The following is a 19,614-nucleotide window of genomic DNA, read 5'->3' on the forward strand; positions in this document are numbered from 1 at the left end:
TTTTAATAACGTTACAAGCTGCTATCATATTGTTAGCATTATTCTCTTTAGAGAAGTGGACAGTCATAAACTTCATCCACTTTTTTCGCAAGCCCTCATATATTGTCTCTGGAAAAGGTGCAAGTGTCGGAACTAGGACGGTCTACCCTTCGACTCATGTTTTGACTCGAGATTTCCTATATTTACATATCAGACGTATGATTTTCACATTTTTAAAAATAATGCACACATATATCAAAAAAATATCAACACCAACCCGCTGTCAAATCATCATCATTATCATCATCAGAGAATATTTAAGCCTATGTCACACAGAAAGTAATCAAATAACTCTATGATCGATATTGTAAAAGGGTTTTTACGCAATTCAGAGAACGTGTATAATGTTAATATATTTATATCCTTCTCATGAAAATGACATGTGTATGATCAGCACTCGAAAGAATTTTACAATATTTAATATAATGTCACATTTGCTCTAGAACTGAGTCACAGGTGTAGGTATTTATGAAAAAACAACAAAAAGTAATAGTTGTATATAGATAAATTATTTTAATATAAACGTCAAGAAACACTAGTCACACTGTCACTCCATTTTATCAAACTACACACAGATAGTAGTAACATTACAACCAATGATTATGAAAACAGTCAAGAGAGCAAAAGACCAAAACAAGATGTTGCTGGAGGTCAGCTATTTAAGATAGTAGGACAGATAATGACAAAATTTCATTGATTCATCTTATAAAGTGTAATATTATCATGTTTTACACAATAAAATATGGTAATAGACGATATTATATTGAAGATACTATCATCCGCTACTAAGAACAAAAGTTAGTTACAAACAAGTCATTTATGGTTTAAAAATTCAAATGAAGTTATACAAGCCATAGAATATTTTGAAATAAATTGTTATCTTTTTATGACAAGTTTGGTTACAAATACATATAATGGACTTATTTGAATCTTTCTTTTTCTTTATGTTTCTTTTACGTACATCGAATCAAACGATCGGTAACATTCACTACAAAGAAAAAATAAAAGTTTTAAATTAATTTCTACAGTCGATATTTCTGATACGAAATTGCATGTGAAAAATTCATGGTTGACTTACTTTTTATATAGATCGTTAGCTTTCACTATGTCCTTTGAACCATCCTCCCATTTTACCTAACGTGTGATAGAAACCAGAGTATAGATTAAAAAAGTCACTACTTGATTTTTTTCGCAAATAAACAATTTCAATTAGTTAGCATTTACCTTTAAATATCCCGACTCTGTTCTGTCATACAAATACCCCCATCCTTTGATTTTGTTGAAACGATCGTCTTAAATAAAAATGGCGTCATCATTTTCATTATCATATTACCGGCAAATTTCATTTCATATTTATTATGCAGGTGTTTGTCGTTTAAGATAAAAAACGATATTCATTTTAACTTACATTTGTATATAAGCAGTCCGACATATGCAGTAGAGCGAGTTTCCTGTCTTCGAGGGGGCTTTATTATTTGTATCCCATTATTATTAGCATTTGGTATGAAGTGAAAATACATTATTTCGTCATTTTCGTCAAAGTGTATTTTAATCCAATCTGAAATAAAACAAGAGGCCAATAAGCCTTACTGGTCACCTGAGTAAATTAGTCCATACACATGCTTGTCAAGGAGTCTCATATGTGCTTTTAATTAAGTTTCATTGTGGATAATCACATTCAGTTAAATACCTACTTTGTTTTCTATGTCTTACTACAGTTCCACATCGGCCGTCCTTAGTTTGAACACGTGATCCAAGTTTCGGAAGCCCCGGGTACTCAGAATCAAACAATTCTTCTGACTGCAGTAAAAACTCTTCAATTCTTTCCTTAAAAATGATATGTTCTACTTGGTAACGTCTAATTAATTACGAATCATAAAATTACAAAATATTAATCTTATTTTATTTTTAATTTTGTCTAACATACTATTCATTTGTCAGAATCTGTTGTAATAAACATACGATATCTTCATTGTCAAGCCTAAAAGTGTTTGTGTTTAGAATTCTCTGTAACTCTGCCTTATAGTCTTCCTTCCATCCACTTTCTCTATGTTCATGTATCACTTTCCCAACGATGAACTTTAGTCAAAAAACAAGTATTATTAATGATCTTACTTCACAAGTGCCATGCGAGATAATTCAACTTTTAGTTTGTACAAGTGTGAATGCACGAGTCAATTGCCGTTACCTGGTCTCTGAAATATTTTGCAAGCATTGTAATGTTGTCCAATTCATGATATTGCCCACCTCCAAGATGTGCTAGTCTTTCTAAAAAGTCCTATGGTACAAAATAATTTGTCGTGGATTTGAATTCATTTTCAACTTGTTTTTCATTCATATTAAGAGGTCGATTTCGACCTAAGAACAATGATATGCAATATTGTATAATTTTGTTTAATTTAAAATTTTGTTCGTTTTGTTCACCTTGTTTGTCTGTCTTCCTGTTCCTACAGTAAATAGTTGGATTCCTTCTGATCCCATTTGTTGAACAAAAGACGATATATCGTCCAACGTCTAATAATAAAATAAATTATTTTTGTTACAGTTGACAGGAAGATTTAATGCTTTGACTTTATACATTTTCGATTATTAGACTGTTTAAAAGTTACAATTCACATTTTGTTGGGAACAAAGCAGAAGAATATGGAATAAGAATGCATTATATCCGCTTTGTTGATTTTCTTGTTGGTCGTTTCAATACCTGTTGATCTTTTGGTGCATACTCGGAGTCCGAATCATCCATTTGTAAATCTCTGGTTGGTCGTCCGTCAGTGAACAATATGATACGTGGTGCTATGCAGTGTTCGTGTATACATGTAGCATGTCCTACATTAAAACACACAAAACGCAAAAAAACTTACTAGATTCTCGCTTCTTTTTTTTTGGCGATAAATATATTTGTTTGTGTTAAAGGGCAATGCAAGATGATAATTAAAACACAATTAAATTAAATATTACCCCCCAAAAAAACATATTTATTCAAAACCTTGACAAACAAATTCAAACAAGTTCATCAACAAAATATTTTACATTATGAAATAATAAAACAATATTAGTTCATACATGTATCTGTTAAAAAGAGGCAACTAGTTTGTTTGCATTTTTGAAAACTTTTGTGTGATATTCCATTTTGTTTTTAAATTCATACAATTATATTCCCAATATGACATACATGTACATTAATTGATTTCACGACTTCGAAAAAAAAAAATCAGAATACATATTTATCTGACTAGCTTTGATATTTGACCTCTGCTTACTCAGTTATCTTTTTACTAGTATTAGATCGTGAAAAAGAGAGAAAAAGATATCTTGTTGTCTTAGAAATAATTTTTATTCACTGTAAACTGATATTTTAATAGAAAGACCAGATCTTTACCATTGCGTTCCAGTTCCAGTCGACAAAGAGATAACGCTGTGTGCAAAGGAGATGTTCCACTGGGTTTTAGGTTTTCTGGAAGGAAACAAGAATTTTCATTTACTCGATTATATTTATTGTAGGAGAAAGAAATAAGACCCTCCATGTGACACCTTACCGATTGCGCCTCTGATTTTGCCGTAGTCGTTTGTTAGTTGAACGCATATTTGCGTTTCTTTGCTGAAAGTGACTAATCCCAAATTCTCTTCCAAACCAACATCAATCGCAATATCCTCCACAACTAAAAGACAGTACCATCCAAGACATCGTATTAGTGGTGTAAAAAAATTTGATTTTGCATACATTAGTCATAACTAAAAGACAATACCACCATATACATCGTATTAGTGGTGAAAATAATATTGTTTTTGTATACATTCTCACGAACGTAACGATTGTATTCTTTACAATATTTGACAAGAAATTGATACAATCTGAGTAAGCTCCAACTCTTTTTAAACGCAATTAGGGAAGGCAATAAGGGATGATCATTAGGAAGAAAGGTGCTATTAAATCGAGAGGCTTATCATAAGTTAGTTTTACTCACTGTCCAGAAAGCAGCATATGGTCGCCTGTATTTGTTCCAAAACTTTGTTCGACATGCTGACCGATAAGTCAACACAGATTATGGTATCGAGTCCATGCAGACGAGTCTCTGGTGAGTCCGCTTTAATAACAATATTTATAATCAAATCTTTTAAAAACAATCCTAGGCAAAATTGTAACCTATTTGTTTATCAATATGGAAACTTGAAAATATAAACGTCACTAATTTTTAAAAAAAAAAGTTATTTCTGCGCCTGAAATATGTCTAGGCTTACAGTGTACCTTTCAGAGCTTTCTCTACAGTTCTTATAACTGGTTTAGATTTCTGGAGACCAGATGCTTTCAAAGTAATTTCAACATCAGTATCACATTCGCTGGAGCAAATCTCTCTATCAGGTCGCCTATTCATTGCCATAACATTGTCAAACGTTTCCTCTTCTTCTTTGGGATGTTTAAGAAAATGTGTGACCTCTTCTGACGAGTAACATTTTTCTGGGAAAAAAAATATGTGAAAAATTCATACCTTATTCAATATAAAGCTCATTTTGGTCTTACCGAATGTAAAATGATTTTTTTTTGGTTTTGCTACCGGTATATGCGCTTCTATTCAATTTTAATCATCAAATGTATTGAACATGATTATTTTCAATTTGACTTATATTTTTTGCAATTTGTATGTTATACGTGATATTTGTTTAGTGCATAGCAATGTTTCATATCGGAAACATCGTTATCTACCTGATGGCATTTAATACAAAAGTTACAAAATAAGAACTACATGTAGTTATCTAATAACTTTGCAATTTATGTATGCACAATATACTGCCAATTGGTAAAAAGAAATAAGAAAATACAGGATGAGTAAGGTAAAAGTACTGTAAAGAACTATATATAATATGAGTTAAATTTGGCCCCCATAATTTGTCATTTTTTAAAGTGTTTCTGGTACAATAAAATGTTATGTTATATTTTAGAAGAGTTGATGTAAAATATTTTTTCACCTATTTATTTGATTTACTTGCACTCACTGGCAGTATATGACGTCAGAAGTGACGCTATTTCTATAATTCAATCAAAATCAGTCAAAAATTGACATTTTTCTTATTTTTTTATGAATGGTATAGAGCGCATGCTTAAACAAGGAAAAGATTTTTGTCACTTTTTAGCCTTGGCTTGATACATCTCTGATTGAAATATTTTGTTTGTTCAAGCATGCCATTTTAGGCCCATATCATATATAGTCCTTTAATTCGAATGCATGTGGTCAAATGCATAGTAGAATTTTATGAATCGAAATCAATAAAACGTTAAGCAATTAATATTTTCATCATTTACAATCAACAAACAATCATAGCGAAATGTAAATTGGGTGTTTTGTTTGTTTATAAGGCATGTTTTACTATTGAAATGACCATATTTTCCTCTTTTTTCCCACTCAACCAGACATTGATTCAAATGATTGTTCAAATGCAAGTAATCAAATTCTGCCAGATGATTGTCAGGCTTATTTTCTTCCAAAAAAAAAATCAAACTATTTTCTATTGGGTTTTTTACAGGCTTACAATTTAAAAAATCAAAGTTTTACGTTAATGCACAAAAACGGAACTTAGTCAAATATTTCAATCCTTCACATGTAAAATTCTAGTTATCCTGTTTTAATAAACATTCAAGAAATGCAACTTTTCATATTGGTTGTTGAATTTTATAAACTGATTTTTTTTCAAGTTGCAAAGCTTACAAATACAAAATAAGAATAACAGACAATAAAAGTTGGTAATCTTGGCATAAAAAGGTAAATACTTGGTTCAATAATATTTGTTCAGTGTTTAAATACATCCAGTACTTAGTCTAGCGTTTACTCCAATACATTTCCTTTTTATGCATGCAATTTCAATTGAAGTACATGTACAGTAACTTTGCTGAGATGCTATATTTTGTAATATTTTTGAAAAAACAAAAGCAAAAATGTTTAGGTCAGTATTTCTTAAGCTAACTGGTCTATCAATAAAAAAATATTTTTAGCCTTTAAACTGATATAAGAACAGTGAACGCCTGTTTCCCACCTACCCTTACATCCAAATAGTTTGGAATTCTGTCAGATATTCAAAAACAAAGTTATGTACTGAAAAGTATAATCAAATCCTAATTAATTTATATCAAAATAAAATTTACAGATGAGGCCATTCAATTCACTTATAATTGTTTCCCGTTATCTACAGCTTATTTACTATCATCACAGGTAGGAAACATGCATGTATCTGATAGCTTTCTGTCTTTGTTTTCCAGATTTAGAAATTTCTCTAAATTCAGATAAAAATAAAATCTGCTTTTTGGTAAATATTATATACATGTATAAGACATATTTTATTTTTTTCTTAAATACCTGTAAAGGGAATCTTCATTGTTTTAATCTCTGGTTTTGTAGTTTTCTGGCTAGGTTCTTTTTTGGCCTCGGCATAATTTAGCTTACATTCATTGGTGTAACCCTGAAGCTTTCCGTCGTCTTCATGATCAAAGGAATTGTTACAAGTATTTGTCTTCTGGATGTTACATGTTAATACACCATTCGTTCCTCTACAGCTTGACTCTGGGTTCATTTCAACGTCTTGTTCCAAAGTTTCATCATCTAAAAAAATCAATATTTAAGATAGATTATACTTTCTAAATCTAAAAAATCACAATTCATTCAAGATCATTTACAAAAAGCAAAAACAAAGTATCCCAAACACAATTTCTTTAAACAGTGAGATCCTCTACCGAAAGTCAAGATGTCGCCGTATTCTGTCAGTGCTTTTTCAAGGGTTGGGGATAATGGTCTACTAGTATACGGATTTAGGCTTCTAAAACTGTCATTTTGGCCCCGTTGAATCTCATATTCTCCAAAACAAGGTGAATTTTCCGCATCTTTTAACTGACTAGGTGACGGATAATTTCTGATGTCTTCCACTGAACCATTGTTCCGTGCCTGAGACAAATCCATTGTGACATTGTCTGTCATCTCCGTTCTTTCTGGATCTACATCTGATAAATTTGAAACAATTCCCGTATCACTTGACCCACTACGTAATTGTTCATCCTTATTTGATAAACACGATGGCATTTTTAATGTTTTTATTAATTCTAATAATTCTTGATATTCCGGAGTATCAATTTCTCCTTTCATTAGATTCAAAAGTTCCTTTATTTTCACATCATTAGATGGCACCTCCTTCTTTTCCTTTCTTGGATTACGATATGATTGCTGAACTGTTCTTCCCAGTGTGTCCACTTTTTGATGAAGTTCATATACTAAAGCGTTTGATTCTGTTACTGTGCTGTCTAGTTGTACAAGCTTAGAAAAGGTTTCTTCATGGAGTTGTTTTATCATTTCTATTTTTTGAAACAAATGCCGAAATCTGCCACTTAGCATTGTCTCCTGGTGAGCCTCAATGCCCTTTATACTTTCATTTAAATTTTCAAATTTCGCTGCCACTAGTCTGTTTTCTTTTTGTAGACACTCTGTTTCGGTTTTTATTATTTGTTCTAAGTTTTCCAGAAGTTCGTCTTTGACTTCCTTTTAAAAGTAAAAGAAAAACACATAAATGATTCCATACATTTCTTGGTATTTGGTTCTTTAAACGTTTATGTGTGTAAATACACGGAAAAGAAAAAAATAATTTACTATTCAAAGAATCATATCTTGTTTATAATTTTATGTAAATTAAAATGCACCTAAAATGCCAGAGAAAAATTAATCGAAAATGAAAAGGGTTAAATACAGTTTAAAATGCGAGATGAAATTACAATTGATAGTTGATAGATTTATGTCTAGGAATAAATATACATGTACCTGACTCAAAGGTTTATAGGATTGAATTTGATGACTGGAACTAGAAAACGCCGAGTCATCACTTTCGCACCCATCCTCGGCTTCGTAGGAAGTCGCTCCCTTGTGTGGTTTGGACATTTCATATTGCATAAATCTAATACTATACCTATCTGCAAATTTATTTCCAGGAACTAGCAATTCCTTATCCAATAGAATGCACTGTAACTTATACTGGGCTTCATTTTTCGCCCATGACTTACAAAACTTCAAATGCATTTGTTTTGAAAATATCCGAATCTCAAATTTCAAGCACTCGTTTTCTATTGTAACTGAATTCAATATTCCATCGTACGAACTGTTAATCCACTCACATACGGCAGCTAACGTTACGGAGTCGTGCTTACGTAACTTGGCGGCAATTTCATGATTATAGAGCACGTGGTTCGAGCAAATCTGCAGTGCCCACTTACAGGTCCAGTATTGACGGACATGTTCGCCTAAAATACATACATTTATTATTATAAAATACAATTAATCTAAATGATAAACAGTTACCCAAATGTTATATATACCATTATCAGTTGGTACATGTAAGTGACATATAGTCTAAAAATAAACATATGTATACGGGTGTTAAATTTAGGCTAGCGTCGATATTAAGCCATGTCAAGATGTGGTTTAAACCTTCAAAGATTTCTCACAATCTGATAGAAAAATGATTAAACTTAGACAAAAAGCTCAATTAATTTACATACCCCTTGTACAAGACTCATTTCAAGTTTACGTCACGTGGTAGTATAGAATATTTCTAACAAAGTGGGTAGTGTAGGAGCCAGTCAAGCCCAAAGATATACAAGCAACGAAAAAAAAATAATTTGGGGAATGCCTTTTTATGAAGTATAATTGCTATATCATAAATCATTACTCTTTATCCCCCCCCCATTTTTAAAATGCCACGTCATGATGCATTGTCACATGTATAAGAAGTATTTTAGATCGTTGATTTTAGATTGTGATCTTTAGTAATTAAGGTATTCTATAAAAGTTTCGACTTGAAATTAGAAAAAATATTTCAAATTAAAAACGAAAGTTGAAATATAACATCTTCCACCTAATACATGTAACAAGAACCGTTCTTTTGAAATAAATCGATTATTCTCGATGTGGTTATGTATATTTAAATATTTTTATTTTGTGGAAGTGATTTAACATTACTTCCTATTAAAAGAAACTCACCATTGTTGATTTTAATGGGGTAAGGATAATATTGTCCAAAGAGTTCAACAAACATCGTAGTCAAGAAATAAGGCAATCAGGTAATTCCCTTTTCTATTTTTAAACGACACCTGACTGTCTACCATCTATTTATAAGAAAACGTCTTGTTTACCGCGCGCCACTTCCGCGTATTTTGAATCACTTCTTATTTATAATGTATAGCTTTCCAACAATTTTCAGTAAGTAAAACTTACAGAGTACATTTGTAATGTGTAAATTTTTTTAATTCGTCTCCAGCTGTATGGTGATAACACCTTTTTACACACACTAATACCATCATTTTTTTAAAGTGGCAGACCTATCCTAAATTTAAGATCTTGACAAATAATTCTTTTTCAGGCACGCAGCAGCCCACCCCCAACTTTTGCAGCAGACATTTTTCTTAAATTTACGTATAAAAAACTAAATTATCATGGAGTCTCCCCCCCTCATAATTTTTTGGTAATAAATGGATTTCGAAATGAATTAAATTTAAGTCTGTTTCTCGAAGCTCTCCTAATATAAATTTAGGAACCGCCACAACTGTGTCCTAACTTTAGGACGTCACCCAACATGTCCTTAGACTAGCCCATGTATCCTAGGCTAAGGTTGTAAAACCACGTGTTTGAAATAGTGGGACTTTTGTAAAGCTTTTTAGCTCACCTGAGCTGAAAGCTCAAGTGAGCTATTCTGATCACATTTTGTCCGTCGTCCGTCTGTCCGTCCGTCTGTCCGTCTGTCCGTCCGTCTGTCCGTCTGTAAACTTTTTACATTTTGAACTTCTTCTCTAAAACCGCTTATCCAATTTCAACCAAATTTGGCACAAAGCATCCTTATGGGAGGGCGAATATAAATTGCAGAAATAAAAGTCCGATCTGCATTCAAAGCGGAGAAAACCTTGAAACTGTAGAAAAAGGGGGGTGCATTTTTAAAAATCTTCTTCTCAGGAACTACCGATGCAATTTCAACGCAGTTTAGCATAAATTATCCTTATGGGAAGGAAAATATAAATTGCAAAAATTAAGGTGTAATTCTGTTTCAAATTTGAGTTATTACGAAAATAATAATAAAGGAAAGGCGTGTTTCAATCAGTTTAATAGCTTCGGGTTCGGCATCCGGTAAAATGATTCCATACTTCTAAAACGAGGTTCTTTGTTTCAAGCAGCCATGACATTATACGAAAAAGGGTCGATCGGAATATGATGAAATTGCTTGTTGTGCAACAGTTCGCGTATGAAGGGAAATTTTGAAACATGCAAAATATATTGGTGCCGATTTTGTGAAGTAAATTGAGGCTAAATATTTCAATGCGTTGACAGTTTTCACACATGACGTTGGTGTTAGCTTGTTCTGATTTTCGTTTCGTTTTCATTATTTATGCTTTGTAACCTGGAAACTATCGTCTGTATTTCGTGATTTTTACGTATCAAATCAAACAGAGACTTCGGTAAATCAAACAGTTAACTGTTTTCCTGCGCAAATTAAGCAAAATCTGATGTAGGGGTACTGAAATACAATTCATTCTATCGGTAATTCGGCATTATCTTTTGCGTAATGGTAGATTAATGCAATAGGTTTTGTTGAGATGCTCGGCATTTTCTCGAGTTTATTCAGTTTAAATAGAGTTTGATATCGCTGACGGAAATATGTAGGTATATACATGTATCATATATATGATTCATTTCGAAAAAATAAATTGTGTTCTTTATTTGTTATACATGTAGTGCATGTTTCTTGTGTTTAATTGTTTACAATTTCTATTTACTAACCATATTTGAGTGTTAAACTTCGAATTATAAGCAAGATACATAGATTTGCTCACAATTCTAGGTTTGTACACAGATCTTAAAAACTAAAGATTAAAAAAGTAAAAAAAAAATGTCAATATTTATTAAGAAAATTTTCAAAGTCTGTTCTTCCAGAAACTAACTTTAACAACTTATTGTATTGTAAACTTAACACCTTTTTAGCTCACCTGAGGGTGGGCCACAATGGGGGGTCGAAGTTTAACATAGGAATATATAGAGTAAATTTTTAAAAATCTTCTTCTCAGAAACTAATCAGCCAGGAAAGCTGAAACTTGTGTGAAAGCATCATCAGGTAATGTAGATACAAATTTGTGAAATTCATGACCCCCGGAGGTAGGGTGGGGCCACAATGAAGGATCGAAGTTTTACATAGGAATATATAGAGTAAATCTTTAAAAATCTTCTTCTCAGAAACTAATCGGCAAAGAAAGCTGACACTTGTGTGGAAGCATCCTCAGGTAGACTAGATTCAAAGTTGTGAATATTATGACCCCCGGGGTAGGGTGGGGCCACAATGGGGGTCGAAGTTTAACATGAATATATAAAGTAAATCTTAAAAAATCTTCTTCTCAGAAACTAATCGGCCAGGAAAGCTGACACTTGTGTGGAAGGATCGTCAGGTAGTGTAGATTCAAAGTTGTGATAATTATAACCCCAGGGGTACGGTGGGGCCACAATGGTGGGTCGAAGTTTTACATAGGAATATATAGAGTAAATCTTTAAAAATCTGCTTCTCAGAAACTAATCAGCCAGGAAAGCTGACACTTGTGTGGATGCATTCTCAGGTAGTGTAAATTTAAAGTTGTGAAAATCATGACCCCCGGGGGTAGGGTGGGCCCACAATGGGGGATCGAAGTTTAACATAGGAATATATAGAGTAAATCTTTAAAAAACTTCTTCTCAGAAACTAATCAGCCGGCAATGCTGAAACTTGTTCGGAAGCATCCTCAGGCAGTGTAGATTCAAAGTTGTTAAAATAATAACCCCTTGGGGTAGAATGGGGCCACAATGGGGGGGGGGGGGGTCGAAGTTTTACATAGGAATATATAGAGTAAATCTTTAAAAATCTGCTTCTCAGAAACTAATCGGCAAGGAAAGCTGAAACTTGTGTGGAAGCATCCTCAGGTAGTGTAGATTCAAAGTTGTGAAAATCATGACCCCCGGGGGTAGGGTGGGGCCACAATAGGGGATCGAAGTTTAACATAGGAATATATAGAGTAAATCTTTAAAAAACTTCTTCTCAGAAACTAATCAGCCGGCAATGCTGAAACTTGTTCGGAAGCATCCTCAGGCAGTGTAGATTCAAAGTTGTTAAAATAATAACCCCTTGGGGTAGAATGGGGCCACAATGGGGGGGGGGGGGGTCGAAGTTTTACATAGGACTATATAGAGTAAATCTTTAAAAATCTGCTTCTCAGAAACTAATCGGCAAGGAAAGCTGAAACTTGTGTGGAAGCATCCTCAGGTAGTGTAGATTCAAAGTTGTGAAAATCATGATCCCCAGGGGTAGGGTGGGGCCACAATGGGGGGGTCAAAGTTTAACAAAGGAATATATAGGGTAAATCTTTAAAAAATCTTCTCAGAAACTAATCAGCCAGATGATTCTTCATAATTGTTAAGACTTTGGCCCCAGGACAATTCTTTGGCCTCCCGAGAAGGTTCAGAGTTTGATGTACGTTTATATCCCTTATATAAATTATATTGTTAAGGATCTTTTTGAGAACTGCAATACTCAACATATGATATGACTATAAAATCATCCTGTTAGAAAAGGGACTAATGATTATAAACATAAGAATATTCAAAGGAAAAAAGGGTTTTTAATTATACAGGATCTACATGTATTATTGTACATTGTCCAGATAGTTTGTATTATGACTCCATTAAGCTGATTTTATCATACCTATTGTTCCTCAGGTGAGCGATGTGGCCCATGGGCCTCTTGTTCTTAAGACTAATAGAATAAGGCAATCTTTTCTCAGTTCCAGCATTTCCGACAACCTCAAATGTCTAATCCGTGATGGGGCATACTCATTTATTCTATCATTTACGTTTATTTGGACACAATTATGTGGAGAGGGACCCCGACAGCCGCCGCCCTCTCCCCCAACCGGCCGCTTCTCTTTTGCTACATGCAAAATTTATATTTTCTTCACAAATACTGTCTCTATTAAGTGAAAGAATTTCTATGAAAAGCGCGTTATTTGAATGACAAGAGTATCAAATGTAAATTTATACCCAAAGAATGTAAATGTTTTGTTTAAAAATTATTTGCTTTGCTTGTAAGCCAAAAGCTGCATGTCTTGATACATATTTTCTTTGGACGAAATAGAGGTTATTCAGTGGAATAATTATTTTCTGGAATTTGCTTCATTGAACGAAATTGCTATTGGTCACTGAAATATATCTATGTACATATATTGTAAATGTACATTTTAGAAAATGTATACAAATTAAAATTACTGGTTTTAGGCATATATCGTGTAACCGACACATATTATATTCTCTGGCAAAACTTATCCCAGCACAGGTCTCTCAAATTCTATCTGTATGAACTGGTGTTCAAAATACGAATGATTTTAGTAGGTAAGGAAACCCTAACTTAAGATGTTCCTAAGTTACCGTCTTAAGATGTGTCCCTAGGTGATCTTAGGATGTTTTTAACTCTTTTCCTAAGTTATCTCTTAGTAGTCTTCGTAGGAATACACTCAGGGTCATATCTTAGGAAAGTTTCGGAAATATGCCTGCTGATCAAGTCAGTTTTAAGAATATTTCAAAAAAGGAATCCGCTTAAATGAAACTGATCAAGGAGGTTTTAAAAATTTATATTGAAAAAAAAAAAACACATCTGTTGAAATTTCACCGCAATTTCAGTCCTGAATAGATTTAAACCAGATAATCGACCAGCCATTGACACAGTTTTTACGCTTAAATGCTTTTTTAATGTAACCACAAACAATAAAAAAGAAACTATAAACCTATATTGATGCACATGCTGCACGGAGCATAGAAAAAAAGATAAAATTATATGCATTATATATACTATAAAGGACTATAATCCAGTTATAATTATTGGTTTTACTAATTTGTTTTGGTTTTTTTTTAGATTTTCTTTTGATGTACCGCCATGTGGTATGCTCGTGATCATGAAGAAAGGTCGTTTAAATCTATAAATAGAGAGGAAAAAAACTGTTACGTACAAAGCACTTCTTGTTTATACTGGCTGGATGTTACACGTGCGCCCCGGCAACAGTTATATTTCTTTGATTCGGAACTCTTTTGTACATCGAAGGGGTAAACAGGGGCCGGGGTAAGTGTTTATATAGGCTAGCAAATGCATTTTAAAAAATATCTCAGGTTTTAATAATTTCAACAACTTCAAAAATTTCATCACAAGCAAACAAAAAGATGCCTATAGTGATTAAGAAAAAATCATAGTTATTATTATATATGGAGGAAACTGTCCACTGTTACTAACTTTTGAAAGTAAAGCAGCGTTTTTCATCGGCTTCTGATATTCTTTCAGTGCATATGTAAAATGCATAACATTTATAGGGGCCTACAACTGACGACCGTGAAAGAAGAAAAAAATAGGTCACCCCTGTACTGTATACACATGCCATGCAATGAATTCATGACAGTGACAACCGTTATAAATAAACACTTTATTCACAGTGCCAAATGTCTGTAGTGTATGTTACAGACGTCAGTAGTACAATACTCTGTTCCCACAAGATATTGGTTTTAGAAAATTCTTTGAATGACAGACACATGTTCACAATAAACTAGCCGAAACTAGATTTTTCTAAATTTCCATTTAGCACAGAAACACTTTTAAGTTGACACAACACATACACACGTTTACATATGCTTCTCACATATTATGAATATTGTATATCACGTAAAAATGTAATTTGACTTTAACATGTTTTTTTTTTTATCTAGAACAGTTAGGAACTGAATATCGCAGTCCTTTCCTATGTAAAAATTTACATATTTTCCGAACTTACAGTGCCCCCCCCCCCCCCCCGCCCGCCCCCGAATTGTTTATTTATTTTAGAATATTTGCAATAATGGTTTGCAATTGTCAAATGGCTTAAACGTTTATAAAGACTTTAAACTTCAAAAGCAACAGACACCTTTTTTTAAAATGTTGTAAAAAAAATCAGAGGTTACAATAAACATATAAAGAGATCGTATTACTATTTTAGTTCGAGGATATGCAGACACAGAGCATCTGGTTAAACAAACCCATTTTAAATATATAATTTTTCCACGTTACCTCAGTTTAGTTGGATGATCTAGGTCTCCTTTTAACGAGGCCTTTGGAGTTAGTAACAGTTGTTTAAAGAGAGAATTTTCAACATCATACAACATTGATAAATTAAAAAAAATACCAACAAAGCACTAAATCATGTTACAGTTTATCAATATTATATGTACTGTGATTGTTTTGTACTAGGTATTAAAATACAATTTTTTCCCGAAAATGGATGCCAGAAACGTAAGATGTTGTCTGTGCTGGTTTACCTGCCTGGCTGCTTTAAATTTCCTGGTCGCCCTTTTGATTGCATACAGAACTCTTACCGGTAAGCCTCGTCAAGTTCAAAGCAAGGTTTTATTGTTAAATAAATGACGAATTCAATAAAAGCTATGTGAAGTTCAAAGGTTTAATTCTTCAAAATAAATGACTAGTTTAATCACTGCGCGATCAAATTAAAGTTGCTTGATCGTTTGAATTGGCTTGTTCTTTCGACTTGAACCTGTAGGGGAGTGTGAACGAGAGGTGTGCCATGAACACGGAACATGCCTGACGAACAAAGACGGTTACCGATGCCAGTGTGACCCCGGCTTTGGAGGGGACCAGTGCGAGTTCAGTGAGTAGTAGCAGTAGTAGAAGTCTGTAAAAATTTCAAAAGATACATTGACAGTCAATGGATCTTCTGTAATTTTTACTGCTGGTCCGGTGTAGACATCAACAGAGAGTGCATCAAAGCACTGTGGGTTTTTGTTGATGTTTTATTATATAATTATATTACATGCACATGTTTGTATGGCATGTTCTTATGCATCATCAGTGACAATGAATATTTGTATTACATGCACGCGTCTACTTTCCTCTCCGAGATGGAGTGTGCTTGTAATAAACACAACATTTTCTGCTTACTTAAAGTTGTTTTGTGCTTTTATGTTGTGAAATTTCAGCCATGTTGAAAATATTGAAGGGTGGCAATAAATTATACAAACAACTATAGTTGAAATAATTTTACATTTTTTTTAAATCAGACATGACGTTAGCTTATGTACCACCTGTGATGAATCCGGGTGAAACCTTACATGTGGTGACCTATGACCCCAAGTCAAATGGCTCAGCGGTTGTCATACAAACGACGCCCTCCAAAACCACAGACTCACCGGAAGTTCAACAAAAGAGTATGAGGGACCCTGGTTTCACTTCCGCTTATTGGACCTTTATCATTCTCTATGCAATCATTAGTACATCGATTTTCTTGCTAGCATTCCTCGCTCTCAATTACTTCAGTAAGTTGAAACATCAATGAATTTGACATATTTAGAATATGAACCTCTCAAACACAAAGAGAGAGAGAGAGAGAGAGAGAGAGAGAGAGAGAGAGAGAGAGAGAGAGAGAGATTTAGATTTACATGACACGTCATTTCACTAATAACTACATGTATTACCATTCAGAGAGAAAATTGTCAAAGGACTTCAAAGGAAAGGAGTACTACGGAATTCAGTTCAAACCTGAGGCAGATGAGGATTTGGAAGGTAATAACGACAGCATTGTTAAGTTGATGTTTTGATCTAAATGCATATGTCTATAGGTTTAATTTCCTTCAATATAAACTTAATGCAATTTTTTATCTTATTTTATTCGTTATATTTTAAAGGTCAGAGGGAACTGGTGGCTGGTGTTAGCGGCTAGGATGCTTTGACTTACAATCTGACTCGCCAAACTTTATACCAAGTCGCACCTGTTGCAAATGTGCCATTCCCTGCGTCATAATATTGATTCCTAGGTTTTTTTTAAGTTTAAACGTTTACTTGTACATGGATGGTGTGTTGTATAGAATTATTAGTATTCAGTGATTTTTTTGTGTTAAAACATGCAATCAAGCATGAGTACAATGATTTTAAATGTTGAATGAGATTCCAGTTTGTGCCATATACATACATGTATGATATAAGTAACATTCACGTTGTGTTTCTAAGATATCACAACGATGAATAGTTTTTATCATTGTCTTTGTTACAGTTTGAAGTGGATTATATTTCAAGTACATGAACAAACATACGCACAATTTGGATTTTTTTCCAAACATTTGTGATGTGTCAGTGCATTCCTTTTCACAACGAAGTTAAGCTTCATTCACGCGAAAATAACGCAATTGATAAACGAAGTTGACATATTATTTCATATATTAGACTAAACTTTTCTAAATAACATTTCTTAAATTATTTTTGCTGAGTGAGCTTGCAGTATGTGATTTGTATGAAGATATTGGCTACTGAATATATAAAGTAAAATCTATGCATGCAATTTACAGCAAATGTGCATAATTATACATGTATCAGCATTTTTAGCAAACTTAGTGTAACTAGTTTGTTAGAATTAAGGTAGATTTTTTACGATTTACATGTGAAAAGAATCTCACGATGAACTGTATATAATGCTCACTACTGAAAATATTTCCAACCATTGAAACAATGTAGGGCAGATATTCTAATCAGGGGAGGCAACTGACAGAAGTCTCAACCGTTCGCGTTCTTTACAAATTGTATGTATTTCACTTTATGGTTTTTTTTTCAATTTAATAAACTGATTTATCAAAGACATTTACTTTTTTGTATTGAATATGCAATATTATATATCATGTTTTGCTGAAAACATGCACATTTGCCCTCAAAAGAAAGAAGGGGTTAAAACTTTATGCTTTTCTCTTGCATCTGCATTACTCGACTCAAATGTATGTTTATTTATTACCATTCATCAAAACTAAACTAGGTGAATTATTCCGAAAAAGAATCGTCGTTTTATTGTGTCTATCAAAACCAACACGGTGAATTATCCATTAAATAAGCTCGATATTATTGCAAGCACTCGACCACTGGACAATAAGATATTTCACTTATTATAATGAATTTGTAATACGTCGGAGGTAACTCGTCTTACACTTTTTTCTAATATAGAACTGATGCTTGACCCTTGACGTTGTTTACAAATACTCAATTTAATTATTAAAATTCACAGTAATCAACATGCCTGATTTTAAGAGGAAATAAGCAATTATAGTTGAGTACCTGCCGGTGCTTTAAATGTTATGTGCGAAAAAAGTTACAAGATAGTTTCGAAACGGTGAATATTTCTTCTTGTTTGGTTGTATACGGCAGGATTGCAGGATTTCTAAGTTGATTTGAGTCTTCATAGGTTAAAATTGCCTTGGTGGTTCTGAAGTCAAAAGAAGAGAATGTGAATAAAAAATGCTAACTTTTTTTTAGAAGTAAATAAAACAAGAAACGCACCTTTGGTCATATTAAAACGCAACACGTTACTTCAAGAGGAATGTGAGCTGATGTGGCTCACCTGAATAAAAGATCAAAAGTGCATTATTGTATTTTTTTTTATTTTAAGATTTCTGATCAGAAGAGAGGCTACGTGTACACGATTTGATTAAAATAATACTTAGAATTCAGATCGGGATGATTCTTGCATAATTATATCACAAGTTTTAACATTTGTCATCTTCATATAATTTTTTTAATTCTTGTCCTTCGCCATATCTAGCTGTAGTAACCTTTTCCCCTACTGATGCTTACTATTCAATGTTTCCTCAGTTTGAACAATTGGGAATTTAAATGTACGCTAAATAAAGATGCATTCATAATGAAACCAGAGCAAACTGTAATTTTTTCAGATCTTAACGTTTGTATTTTCTCTATATTCCACTGTAAAGAATAACTCACCTCTCCTTGTTTCCATTGAATATTTGTAATTGGCGTGGGGGTGGGGGGTGGGGGAGGTGGAGGGGCAAAAATTCAACAATTTCCGAAACTACACTAAATATCAAAGGTAGCTCCCAGCATTGTAGTTCTTGAGATGATATTTAAAGATTATATCTACATGTATGAAGAACCTTGTACCCCCCCCCCCCTTCAGAGCGATAATACTGGTTTCGCCGGACAAGATTTAGGTTCTACGCTATATCAGGCCGAAGATGGCTCCATCGTACTTGTAATATAAATAATTGTAGCAGAGTAGTTCTTGAGAGGAAGTTTTACAACTTCAAGATTTTTTCATCTTCCCTGGGGCCCGGTTTTTTGTTTCGGGATCACATTCTGAACAATTAAAATTCTAATTTTTAAAAAATATTTTTGGAAATTCTGTTGTAAATATTGGACAGTGGTATTTCTAATGATTCAGAAGTGTTTTTCTTTAAACAAAATTTTTTTTTCTGAGATCAACCCTTTCAGACAGTTGTTTCCCCTGTACCATGTGGCATCAAAATAAGCCCGTTTTCATAACCTTGCTGATCATGAACAACACCCAGAAAGTGATATTCTAATATTTAATCATGTGATTAAAAAGAAAACCAACATAGATAGAATCATCTAGATATGATCACAGACCAACAGCTTGTTTAATATTCAACAAAATAAAAGACATAACATAAAACAACACAGGAACAGACAGGTAACACGGGGGTGGGGGGGGGGGGGGGG

At 33.3% G+C, this 19,614-nt stretch overlaps 2 protein-coding genes across 3 annotated transcripts; one reads left to right on the forward strand and one right to left on the reverse strand.

The window, feature by feature from the left end:
• Positions 1 to 526: 526 nt before the first annotated feature.
• LOC105349087 (uncharacterized) lies at positions 527 to 9,172 on the reverse strand. 2 transcript variants are annotated; one of them, XM_011458759.4, is made up of 17 exons: positions 9,048 to 9,172; positions 7,833 to 8,308; positions 6,761 to 7,556; positions 6,387 to 6,629; positions 4,286 to 4,495; positions 4,005 to 4,124; positions 3,576 to 3,698; positions 3,419 to 3,493; positions 2,741 to 2,865; positions 2,464 to 2,553; positions 2,228 to 2,317; positions 2,002 to 2,118; positions 1,734 to 1,866; positions 1,448 to 1,597; positions 1,264 to 1,331; positions 1,118 to 1,173; positions 527 to 1,027 (listed from the first exon to the last, which is right to left on the reverse strand). In XM_011458759.4, exons 1-17 carry the CDS (start codon positions 9,100 to 9,102, stop codon positions 982 to 984), a joined length of 2,973 nt encoding a protein of 990 aa, XP_011457061.4. In that variant the 5' UTR covers positions 9,103 to 9,172; the 3' UTR covers positions 527 to 981. The 2 variants fall into 2 exon arrangements, with proteins under 2 accessions (XP_011457061.4, XP_034325759.2); XM_034469868.2 differs by lacking the exon at positions 9,048 to 9,172 and adding an exon at positions 8,567 to 8,681.
• Positions 9,173 to 14,052: 4,880 nt separating this feature from the next.
• On the forward strand, positions 14,053 to 16,966 carry LOC105349074 (uncharacterized). The gene is made up of 6 exons (XM_034469867.2): positions 14,053 to 14,184; positions 15,337 to 15,463; positions 15,644 to 15,751; positions 16,161 to 16,415; positions 16,582 to 16,662; positions 16,785 to 16,966. The coding sequence occupies exons 2-6, from the start codon at positions 15,364 to 15,366 to the stop codon at positions 16,817 to 16,819; spliced, it is 579 nt and encodes a 192-aa protein (XP_034325758.2). The 5' UTR covers positions 14,053 to 14,184; positions 15,337 to 15,363; the 3' UTR covers positions 16,820 to 16,966.
• The last annotated feature ends 2,648 nt before the right edge of the window (positions 16,967 to 19,614 follow it).

The sequence above is a fragment of the Magallana gigas genome, chromosome 6 (genome assembly GCF_963853765.1).
Source record: "Magallana gigas chromosome 6, xbMagGiga1.1, whole genome shotgun sequence".
NCBI classification, from domain to species: domain Eukaryota; kingdom Metazoa; phylum Mollusca; class Bivalvia; order Ostreida; family Ostreidae; genus Magallana; species Magallana gigas.

Bases quoted from the DNA above. Each gene is read 5' to 3' on its own strand.
- LOC105349087 (XM_011458759.4), bottom strand. From the start codon at position 9,102: ATGTTTGTTGAACTCTTTGGACAATATTATCCTTACCCCATTAAAATC. The intron at 3,494-3,575 runs GTAAGGTGTCAC...GTTTCCTTCCAG, and splicing joins CAAAATCAGAGGCGCAATCG to AAAACCTAAAACCCAGTGGA. The intron at 2,866-3,418 runs GTAAAGATCTGG...GTTTTAATGTAG, and splicing joins ACTGGAACTGGAACGCAATG to GACATGCTACATGTATACAC.
- LOC105349074 (XM_034469867.2), top strand. From the start codon at position 15,364: ATGGATGCCAGAAACGTAAGATGTTGTCTGTGCTGGTTTACCTGCCTG. The intron at 15,464-15,643 runs GTAAGCCTCGTC...TTGAACCTGTAG, and splicing joins TGCATACAGAACTCTTACCG to GGGAGTGTGAACGAGAGGTG. The intron at 16,663-16,784 runs GTAATAACGACA...TATATTTTAAAG, and splicing joins GGCAGATGAGGATTTGGAAG to GTCAGAGGGAACTGGTGGCT.